General features: G+C 37.9%; 1 protein-coding gene across 2 annotated transcripts in view; it reads right to left on the bottom strand.

Moving 5' to 3' along the window:
* LOC118263518 (MOB kinase activator-like 2) overlaps positions 1 to 12571 on the bottom strand; it is a 42821-nt gene that overhangs the window by 20693 nt on the left and 9557 nt on the right. The window contains exon 1 of one of the 2 annotated variants that reach the window (XM_035575559.2): positions 4630 to 4903. The exons of the other annotated variant lie outside the window; for it this stretch is intronic. Within the exon in view, the coding sequence (XP_035431452.2) occupies positions 4630 to 4769 (140 nt within the window). The 5' untranslated portion in view covers positions 4770 to 4903. Of the gene's footprint in view, positions 1 to 4629; positions 4904 to 12571 lie in introns of those variants that run through there. 2 annotated transcript variants of the gene reach the window in all.

Here is a 12571-nt window from a genome sequence, read left to right as displayed (position 1 = left end):
AAACCAATGCCTACTTCGAAAGGTTGTCTAAGTCGTACTTTACGGAAGGGATCGGAAAGTTCGAGAAAATGTTTGAGTATCTTTCAAACAATTGATTTTGACGAAAAATGGTTTTAGGTACCTTTAAATGTCTTTTTTTAAAGCTCTTTTCATAGATACCCATGACGTATAGGTTAGCTGAATTTCTTTATTAAATCAGTTCCAGGTATGGAGAACCCCCGCCGCCCCTTAAATTTTAAAATTTATAAAGTTTTATTCAAAATTCGAATAGCGGTTACCAGAATACATCAACATACAAAGTTTCAAGTTCTTTTATATAGGTAGTTTAGTTTTTATGTAGGCCCAATAGTTTCGGATATAAATGGCTGTGACATACGAACGGACGGACGGACGGGCAGACGGTCAGACATGACGAAAGGGTTCCGTTTTTTTTTCATTTAGCTACGGAACCCTAAAAAAAGTTATGTAGACGTTTGTCTACATAACATAATCTATACTAATACTAATATACTAATTACTAATCTATACTAATATTATAAAGCTGAAGAGTTTGTTTGTTTGTTTGTTTGTTTGAACGCGCTAATCTCCGGAACTACTGGTCCGATTTGAATAATTATTTTTGTGTTGAATAGTGCGTTTATCGAGGAAGGCTATAGGCTATAAAACATCACGCTATGAACAATAGGAGCCAAGCAGAGCGGGTGAAAACGCGGGGAAGTAGCTAGTATAACATAATTGTTATCACAAGTCCAAATAAAAGTCCCAAGATCTTCCGCGAGATTAGTTAATTATACTCAATTCGCCACGAAATATACCCGAAATAAATATGGCAGTAACGCACCTCTCACCTATACTCTCAGAAAATGCAATGACATTTATAAGAAACATGACATTGATATATTTGCAAGTAAAATACATGTATTTAAAAGAGCCATTTATAGTTTACCCAATCTTTAGTTTTTATAATGTTTGTACTTAATTTCTAATTTCATTGTTATTGCCCTTAATTTCTTAATTTTTTAAATTGTTTTTTTTTCTATACTTATTGCTTGAACGGTCTAAAAATAATGTTGAGCCTACCTTTAATTTAAGAGCATACACTAACTGTTGTTTCCCATATTTTTAAGATTGCCTGTATGTATCTTAGTTGGTAAGCCTTAATAAATAAATAGCAGAAAATTTGCCATATGCATGTTTCCGGACTTCTGTCGTCTACATATAAACTCTTTGATTGTGTAATAATAGTTAGCCAGCCATTGGTTCGGAAGGATAAGTCGTTTAAGTAGGTACTCGGGGAGATTGTTATACAAGCTGTCCCGTGAACAAGTGAAAGAGGCTATTTTTAAGCAAGGCTTTTTTTGTGACCACCTTTGCACAATTGGTTCCTATATTGGGGCCTTATTGGTATTGTACGTTGTCTTATCATTGAATTGAAAGCATCGTCGTCGTTTTGTCACTCCTTTTATCCCTGACGGGGTAGGCAGAGGTGCACATTATGGCACTGCACAATGTACACCCACTTTTAACCGTTTGTGTTATCAGTCATAAAAAAACCGGCCAAGTGCGAGTCGGACTCGCCCATGAAGGGTTCTGTAACAGCAAGTAGATGACATAATATAAAAGTTATAAAATAACTTGGTTTTACATAGTGTTTGTATGAACGACAAAGTTATATTTGCGGTTTTTGAAAATGTTTTATTTCTTTAAAACTAATAATGATCTAGTTCAAACCAATTTTCGTTGTTAGTTTCTATTGAAATCTACAGCATATATTTTTTTTAGTTTTCACACTCTCTTATTTTAAAAGTTAGAGGGGGGGACACACATTTTTCCACTTTGGAAGCGTCTAACTTTCAAACGGTTGATTTTGACGAAAAGTGGTTTTAAGAACCTTAATGTCTTTTTTAAAGACCTATCCATAGACACATATCCATCACGGATATGTAAGCTGAAAAAAAATTTTTTTTTGAATCAGTTCCATGTATGGAGTGCCCCCCTTTAATTTTTAAATTTATTATTTTTTATTCAAAATTCTAATAGCGGTTACCGAAATACACCATCTTACAAAGTTTCAACTATGTAGGCCCAACAGTTTCGGAAATAAATGGCTGTGTCATACGGACGGACGGACGGACGGACGGACGGACGGACAGATGGACAGACAGACAGACAGACATGACGAATCTATAAGGGTTCCGTTTTTTGTCATTTGACTACGGAACCCTAAAAATACATGACTTCAGTTTTTTTGTAAAGGACATGGCTAAACCAAAGTATGGACGTCGTAACCCGTACAAATAAATATTGTATAAATATGGTACCTAGCAATAAATAAAGCCGCATAATTAAAAATTGATATTTTGTAATTAAGAAGGTCCAGAAACTTGGCATATCTGCGCAATCCTGAAAATAAAGTAGCGTTCCTACGTCAAACAACGTTACAAAAACTTCAAACTACATAACATTGCTGTGAACTTTTACCAAGGCGTTTTGATGTACCTGAGCCGAAAGTTATTCATATATGAGGTAGATATGTAAACAATTCTGCTTATACTAGATAATGAACACAAAGTAACCAAGGACAGACACAAAATATATAGTAAGATTGTGCAATCTTATACAAAATATATATTTTGTGTCGATCAAAACATTTACAATTATTTGGTTTCAGAAAAAAGTCATTATATTACCCTTATTAAAAATTGATGTTCGTTTAATTATTTCGATTTGATTTTCGGGGAAACTAATGTCCTAATAATAGCTTGCAGTACCTACTTCCGTGTTGTCATGTCAAACCACAACAGAAAAAAAACAATTATGAAACTTACTTTTTGTTAATTTTTGTTCACCAAGTTATAAGAATTAGTTAAACACAAAATAATTCATAAGTGAATATTTAAATGATACGGGTTAGCGTGAAATTCGTATTCTTGTTATTATGCCTGGGTCAGTCATTTAGCCATCTCCTTTATGACTACATTTTTCCCAATATAGGGCCAATGGTTGATTAATTTGACGGGGTAGGTCGTTAATGTACGGCAGAAATAGCAGTGGACCAAGTACGCTATCCTGCGGAACTCCGAATTCGCGCTTAGTTTTTGTTTTGATTTTCGAGACTTCTGTGTATTGCTGTGGTATTGCCTGCTATCCGTGAGACATGACTCTTATTAAGTTTATTATGTTTCCTTTTATTCCATAATCATTGAGTTTTTTAAGAAGAATTACATGCTTCACATGATCGAACGCCTTTGTCATATCTGTGAATATTGCACAAGTCAGATTTCTTTTATCCGTATTATTCATGATATTTTTTAAGAGTAGCTATATATTTTTTTTATATCACTATTTGCGTGTGCGTTGTGTTTCGTTGTGTGAGTGAGGTTACCGGAGGCCCAATTCCCCCTTCCCAATCTTCCCAATCCCTGATTCCCGAACAACAATACTTAAATTCCTAACTCCCAAAAAGCTGGCAACGCACTTGTAACGCCTCTGGGGCCTTAGTCTGCTATTACAATTGTGTCACAATGGTCGATCATTGAGCAGTGCAAGAGGGATGGAGCTATACAACTTACATAGCTCCGTCCCTCTTGCACTGCTCAGTGATCGACCATTGTGACACAATTGTAATAGCAGACTAAGGCCCCTGGTGTTTCAAGTGTCCATGGGCGGTGGCGATTGCTTACCATCAGGTGATACGTCTTCTCGTTTACCGGCCGTGTTTCATAAAAAAAAATCGTGTAGAGGATGTGGGATTCGAACTTCATTGTTTTACTACCGTGTCCCATTGTTTGTCTAATCTTTGGTATTACTCTAGGTATGTTGAAGTTGTATACTTCATGAAAAAGTGCACGGCAAATGTTATAGTACATTTCTATGTTAGAGAACCATATTTCTGAGTCAAAATTGAAAAAATAAAACCTATATTCCATTAATCAGACACAGGAATCCCAAATTCCTGTGTCTAAAGCAACACTATAATTGTTTATTCGATATTTTGTACTAGTAAATAAAGTAATAAAATAAATAATTCAACTAAATAAACTAATAAAGAGTCAGATAATTAAGTAAAAAATAAATACGTGAAGCGCATTCCTTTTTTTGTTTTTAGTTTTACTGTTGTTGTAGTGATATTTTATTAACTATTGATTTCCGCCTATTCCTTTGTTCGACATAAATGTTGGAAATGATGTGTTCTATAACCCCATATAATTAAGATTCTGTTCTAATAACAAACCATTCTGTACATATATACATACACCAAAACAACATTATTTACAAGGACTCTTATTGGCAGGTAGCTGGTGTACTAAGGAGTAAATTAGGCTATCTTTAAAAAAACATGATCCCAAATTCTGCCAGAAGTCATTATTCTACGCGGCCGTAGTCGCGGGCAACAACTTGTAATTACTAAATAGCAACTCTATTTCAATGTCAATATAAACGTCACTTTGTCTATGAATGCCGGCGGACGAATAACGAAGTTAATTTTGAATGTAGATTAACAACTGATTTGAGGAAATTGAACTGTAGTGAAATAACTTGCACGGAATCCTAATTTAGTCTCGGGATTTCTCAAATGTATGTAACTAAGTAGGTACCATATTTTTGCAAATAAAAAAATAAACTCACGCAACAAGTCCACCGAGGAACGCGACTGGCCCACCACCCATTAGCCTGATCTTACGGTGACACGAGTCAAAGAGTGAGAGTCTCGCGTGTGGAGGAGGTGGCAAGCCCACCATAACGCCCGTGGTCGCGGACTGCAGCATCAATCAGAAGCACATGGGCACTGGTAGCACAACACTAGCCGGGCGCGAGTGCGCGGAAACCAACAGCTGAGAGCGACTCCGCTCCGCCGAGCATCGCAACACATGTGAACTGGCAGGCGGCCTGCGCGAGACTGCGCGCCCGTCACCCGCCCGCCACCTCGCTGCCACCTCACCGTCACGCCGCGAAAACGCCTCCCCGAGGGACATAATTATCGCCTCTCTCCTATTCAATCTTTTCATCAGTCTGGCTGTGGTTTGGCGTTGAAACACCGTTCTCAACTAATTATTAGCTAATTGCGTTCTACCTAGCAACTTGACCAAATTAGTAATGCAGTGTACCTACATATTCGGTATCCGGAGCTGCGGACAACGTAAAAGGTTACCGGGGCTCCGGCTCAAAGCAGGAGAAGGAATGGGGTGGTTTTTAGTCAGTAAGAGTCTGAGACTCTCTCTCGCCTCTCCCAAGGCGAGAGAAGTCATTGAATAATTTTCCCCCTCAAAAAAAAAATAACACACCTACACGGTAAGTACTTACACAAAGTAGGTATGGAGCCAAATGCAATTTTTAAAATTCTCCATACACTTGGTATTAGTAAAATGTTTGTGTACCGGGCTATTAATAGGTACAATGAGACTTCCTCTGTTTGTGACAGAAAAAGATCTGGACGTCCACGTAATGTCTTAAAGCAGTAAGAGAAAGAATTCGAAGAAATCCTGTCAGAAAGTAAAAGATTTTATTTCGGGAAATGAAGATAGCACCTAGAACCATGCCACGTATTTTAAAAGATGGCTTAGGACTTGCAGCCTATAAGAGAGGCACTGGTCATTTCTTAATTGATAATTTAAAGAAGAATAGGGTGGTAAAATCGAAACTACTACAGAAGCGCAAAGGAAGGTCACAGAAAACATTTTGTTTACGGATGAGATTTTTTTTACAGTTGAGCAACATTTAACAAACAAAATGACCGTATTTATGCTCAAAGCTCTAAGGAAGCTTCCCAATTAATCGACAGAGTGCAACGTGGACATTATCCGACTTCAGTGATGGTTTGGTGGGGTGTTAGCTATGAAGGAGTGACTGAGCCATATTTTTGTGAAAAAGGTAATCAAAACATCGGCACAAGTGTATCAAGATACCATTCTTGAGAAGGTAGTCAAACCTCTTAACATCACCATGTTCAATAACCAAGTATGGTCCTTCCAGCAAGACTCGGCGCCGGGTCATAAAGCTCGGTCCACGCAGTCTTGGTTGGAAGGGAACGTTTCGGACTTCATCAGAGCTGAAGACTGGCTATCGTCTAGTCCCATCTTAATCCACTGGATTATGATTTATGGTCAGTTTTAGAGAGTACGGCTTGTTCTAAACGCCATGATAATTTTGAAGTTGCAGTGAAGAATTCTTTTTCTTTTTCTTAAAAACCGTTGCACCACACTAGGATTTTCTCCTGTGTCGTGGGTGCGTTTACAAACATACAATTTCACATGCACATGACACCCAGACCCGAAACAACCATTTGTGGATTACACAAAGAGTTGCTCCGTGCGGGAATCGAACCCGCTACAAGTTGTGCGGTGGCCAGTTGCCTAGCCACCGCGCCAACCGTGTAGTCACGTAACAGTGCAATTTTCCCATGGAAAGAGTGCGTGCTTCTATTGATAACTGGCCTCAACGTTTAAAGGGCCTCAACGAATAAGCTTTTTATATTTTTAATTTTTGTATATTTATGTATTAACTACACTAACACACTGTCAAAGTAATAAATGTTATTTGCAGACAAGTAAAATATTTTTTCTTTATTACAATATTTATGGCAAGACTAGGTATATCCATAACCTCACGCCTGGCTCTGTATGCCAAACAAGTTTCTATGAAATTAAGATTATACCATAGGTTATTATGCGAAGCCAAAGTATAATGTACAAAATTCTGCCTTAAAAGCGAGGGCGCTGAAGGTCATACAGGTATATACATATACCGACCTCGAAACATTGCGACGATGAGTAGGGCGGCGTATAAGGAAATTTATTTATTTATTTAGTTATGTGATGTATGGACAGCAAACAGATATAAAATTTGATAACTTGATAAGTGACAAAAAGCCAATTAAAGGTTTTCATAATTAGTCACAGATAAAAAGTATGTAAAGTAAAATAAATAGAAATATCGCAAGCGGGTTCATGCAATGGCGATTAGTTGAGAATGGCGCCATTTGGATATGTGCAGCCAATCAGGGTCAGCGGCTGGTCGACTTTATGACGAAAGACAAAGAAAGACTGTAGGATAAACTTCTACCAGAAGCAACCTATAGGCTACTAGGCAGGCTTGGATAAGTCCTGATATGTAAACCAAAAATTTGATCGACTTCGACTTCAGTTATGTCTGTGTTTGTAATCGCCACGGTAAAAAAACCAGCAGCGATCACCTTATTGTTAGAGGCACACTGAAAACCAACGTTAAGCTGCAAAGGTACGCCTGGTCTAGTCCACACTCCGTCTTGGACTCGCCCAGTTCCAGAACCCGAACAATCCCAACTTGTAACTTCACAATGCTTTCAATGTCCCAAATAATTTGTTGATGCAGCCTAACCAAGCGTGGGGCCTGAATGTGAAATGTCACGCCAGCAAACTATCATTATTGTGAGATTAGGTATACCTAAGTATCTTGTATTGTCGTTTATTTAACGTTGTTGCTCTAGGATTTTCTCCTGTAACGTGGGTATGTTAATGTTTGTAACATACAATTTCACATATATATCACACCCAGATCCGGAATAACAATTTGTGGATCATACAAAGAATTGTTCCGTGCTGGATTCGAACCCGTGACACGTTGTACAGCCACTGTGCCAACCGTGCAGTCAAAATTATACACATTTATGGAGTACTAGCTTCCGCCCGCGACTCCGTCCGCGCGGATGTCGGTCTTAGCGTGGAAGATTTTATTTCTCCATTTTGAGTAACTCTGACAATGATCTTATAAATATCTATTGGACCCAAATACGGCGAGGCCTTAATAATTAAAGAGATCCCTCTATTGAGCTACAGCTGTTGAGCTCGCGTTCTGTAGAATATAAAACTGAAAACTAAAGATTTTTTTTTACGTATTTTTCCATGATAAAACGTATCTTATTTTATGCCCGGGATAGTCTATATATTAATATATTAATACGTGATGCAAAAACTTTGGACCGCTTTTTACGAAAATTGCGCGGACGTAGGAGCATAAAATTTGGTACACTTATAGTTTATGTGTAGGAGAAGTGCAGGACGCTAATATTTTTCAAAAATAATGCTTATAAAGTACATTAAATTAATAAATAAAACATTACACACACATGCATAGTATCTGATCGTATTTGACAAAACGTCAAAATCGATAGACATTGCGATGATATTGACGTCTCATATGAATAGAGTTTTATAAAAGAGTTTGTTTGAGTTTGAGTTAAATAAAAATTATCCTTGAACGTATGTTAAGTGGTATTGTAAATTAAATCGTATATGGTTGAATTTCAACCACTAGGCGACCACTAGTAAGGTATAATTATACCAAGTTTCATCGAAATCGAACCGTTAGTTTTCACGTGATGCCTGAACATACAGACAGACAGACAAAAAAAATTTAATCAATAATTTGGGTTTGGCATCGATCAAGTAACACCCCTGCTATTTATTCTTTCAATATTTTCAATGTACAGAATTGACCCTTCTACAGATTTATTATAATATTAATGAATGAATGAATGAATGAGAGTGTTATAAACGTAAGAGTAGACAAATATAATCAGAAAGCTCCGAACTGCTAAGCTATCGGGAGTTATACGTGTTATTGTGAGTCAACCATAAAAGATAGACATTTGCTGTCGTAGAATATTTTTTAAACAATTTTAAGGAGAACATTTCCGTCATACATGATTTCTGTGTAGCTTTAACCATTAAGGCTGCACGTGCGATGGAAGCTTAAAAATGGAGTAAGTTCTCCTGTTTTCCTAACATTTCCCTTCACTGCTCTGCTCCTATTGATAGTAGCGTGATGAAAATTATACTAAAACATGCCCAGGAGTATGAAGAACAATTGTACCAAGTTTCGTTGAAATCTGTCGAGTGGTTTTTATTTCTATAAAGAACATACAGACAGACAGACAGACAAAAAATTTTCTGATTGCATTTTTGGTATCAGAATCGATCACTAATCACCCGCTGATAGTTATTTTGGAAATATATTTCATGTACAGAATTGACCTCTCTACAGATTTATTATAAGTATAGAAGATAGATGAGAAACCTGGGCGGCGCTACACTCTCCAGCAGTGCCATATCGAATATAGATCATAAGGCAGTTTTTCAGTTGGGCACTGTGTTGTCAAATATGGCGGCGCGACGGGCGCGTTTGTAAGGTGACAAAGTTGAAATGTCAAAGAAGACTTCTTTACACGACGCCGTGTACCCTCATTTTTCTTATTAAATGGCTGTATTGAAAATGTAGATAATCTCCAAAACAACACAAGCACTTTTTATTCTTTTATTCGACAAAAATCTTCAGAACGACCCAGCTTTTACAATCTCATGATAATTTTGCAATAAATCGCCGTGTACATTTGCGGCAGAAATTAATAACCAACCTTAATTTAAAATTCCAGACTAACTGTCGCACTCAGAGACATTTAATGCTTACTTAAACTATTCCTTGGTAACGATTTTGTACCGAAAACAATTGCTAAGGACTGGGTTAAGTTAACCATTAAATGACTCTCGAGTTCGGCAGTATGACTGAAACTTCAAAAAACTAATGTCAAACAATCCTTATCCAAATTATAGCTTAGGATAAGAATAATTATTTATTTAGGCCGTTAGTCATGTCCCTACTAGGTGTTCAAAGGTGGAGGAAATGAGTAAAGCAGAGGGTGAGGCGCTCAGCACAGGACTTACCAGAGGCAGTCCAGCATGATAGAGACATGCACGTGGCGCCCGCGGGGCCGCACTCACCTGGAACAAGATAATCATATCAACACCAATTTAACGAGTTTTATTTATTTAGTAGTATTAAGGCACGTCAGCAGAATAAACAGCAACATTAATACAAAACAAGACGAAGACACAACATTATTAATAATAAACAACAAAGGCACGCGCGTGCGTTTGCATGATCAGCTGTTAGCAGCGACTGGCAGGCAGCGAGGTGCCCGCGCCTGCGTGACACGTTGTGCGTAAGAATAGAAGGTATTCTAGAACTTTACGCACGCGTGTAAATGAAATTTTGTTACTGTGATAAAAAAAATCAAATGAGTATCCAAAAACATTCCTTCGGGAAAGTTGTTCATATTCATGAGTACAATGACGTGATTAAATATCGTTCACTAATTACCAGTTACCCTATATAAACAGACAAACAAACAAACGTTCTAAAAACTATTCTCATTATTATACCCCAAGTATTCTTTATCTTTATTATAAACGTGTATCCGAGCCATAAATAAATTAAAACCTTATTCCAACAACACCAAATACTAACTAACACTCGCATCGCAAGTATATCTATGAAGTAGCTTTAATCGTAAAAACAAAGTAAAACTTGTTTGAGTCCTAAATAAAACATAATTTAAGTCATAAGTAATAAATACAAATACCAAAAACCCAAATGAAATGAGATATTTCCAAAAAAGCGCAAAATATCGAAACATTTTGTACCTTTGACCTTGAAATTTAATAGTTGCTTACCCCATATGTAGATTTTGTATGTAGATTTTAGGGGGTCAATATACAAGTATATACTTAGCTTATTTAATAACTTACAGCTAGGTATCTCGAATTCCGAGATTCTTACCTAATTTAAGCTTAAATTACTGAATTATCAGTAAAATCAAATAAACGTTGTGAGCACCAAGTATTTGCCCAAATAAAACAACTTTGTATGTTAAGTCTTCTAGGTAAGGCCCAAGAATTTATAACAAAATTCCTAAATCTATTAAACAGGAAAACCATTTAAAATTATTTAAAAAAAACTATGTCAATTTCTTAACGACACGACACCTCAGACTACACAGTAAATGATTTTTTTTTTTTTTTTTTTTGAGGGGGGACAATCATCCAGACTTCTCCCGCCTTAGGCGAGGCGAGAGGGAGTGTCAGACTCTTACTGACTAAAAACCACCCCGTTCTTTCTCCTGTTTTCCGAGCCGGAGCCCCGGTAAACTCACTAGGTAGTCCGCAGCTTCGGATCAGGCATCAGCCCTACTGGGCCCCACCTGTGGGGGTCTGATGGCTCTTTGAGGCGCGCGCGGAACGCGACGCGCCGCTCGCACGGGTCTCTGGTTCTGGTCGGGCGGCGAGCTACCATTGCTCGCCGTCCGCAGACCCGCACTTACGGTGGCCGGAGATCGTCCCAAGATCCCCGACGACCGGAGTGTCTCTCGCGACGGCTGGGGCGGGAGTTTGATAACAAATACCGTCACCCCGGAACCATAAGGCGGTGAAGTGAACAGGGTGTTTTTAGTCAGTAAAAATCTGATATACCCTTCCGCCCATGGCGGGAGAAGTCATCTGATGATTTTCACACCCACAAAAAAAAAACATTCGTATTTGAACAGACCTTATAGTGCAAATAGTCAACGTCGTACTTTAACCAACAGTGCACTTTTAATCAAGCAACTTCGATGATAATGCACTTTTTTTACCGACTTCACAAAAAGGAGGAGGTACTATGTTCGGCTGTTTGTACGTTTTTTTTTTCTTGTATGTTTGTTCATCGAATACTCCGTCAATTGTCGAGGGATTTTCAAAATTCTTTTTTTGTTCGAAAGTAGATAGTTCTGAGGTGGTCCCATTGTCACCAAGTTAGGATCTGATGATGGGATCTTAGAGAAATCGAGGGAACTCCTCAAATTTTATAGGGAACTATATAGTGATTTTTGGTATAATAACGGTATAAAAACGGTTTTAATAAAAACGTTGTACTGTTGTGTTCCTACATGTATATATTAATGTATACTAGTACCTATGAGACATGTAATCGTATATAACCAAGTGCTCTCTATAATAAAGTATTCAGTGTGTATTCATCTTCCACATCTTTCATTTCTCCCATCCTTACAACGTTGTGTCACACTCGGATTTTCTCCTGTGTCGAGGATGCGTTTACAAACGTACAAGTTCACATACACATGATACCTAGACCCGAAACAATAATTATTCGATCAAAGAATTGGTCCATGCCCGAATCGAACCCGCCACACGTTACGCGGCAGGCGGTTGCCCAGCCACCGCGCCGACCGTGTAATCAGAATGAATAATCCTTCCTCATGCATATAATTCGCAGTGCAACCATCAACATTGTCACCGGTACTGTGCACCGACAACGATGGCCGCGGGCGTGTTGTGTGATGTACTTCATGAAGCATAGTACGAGAGAGTAAATAAATGGCCTAAACAGCAAGTTTAGTTGTGGGTGTGCCTCGCACAGTATGAGTCTGTAAAGTAGGTCACAGTTCACTAATGTTATGTCTCAATACTTGTTGGCATTGAAACCGGTTTAGTGTGTCTTGTTTAACTGTATTCATATAAAATAATGATCTTTAAAACCCAACTAGAAATTCACAAACTTAATAAAATTAACAGCTTGCCGACATTTCAACACTTTATTACTAATTATTTATAATTAGGGAGAATGTAATGTTTACATGCAGAGACGTAATCCTCACCATTGCGCGACAAAAACATGGAGCCACATTTGACGTGCAACTGCAAAGACGGAGCTTCGAAACCATTACACGTAGACGATTAAAAAAACATATGTCTGTCTCACT

Source organism: Spodoptera frugiperda, chromosome 27 (genome assembly GCF_023101765.2).
Source record: "Spodoptera frugiperda isolate SF20-4 chromosome 27, AGI-APGP_CSIRO_Sfru_2.0, whole genome shotgun sequence".
NCBI classification, from domain to species: Eukaryota; Metazoa; Arthropoda; class Insecta; order Lepidoptera; family Noctuidae; genus Spodoptera; species Spodoptera frugiperda.
This window is presented reverse-complemented; position numbering and strand designations above follow the sequence as displayed.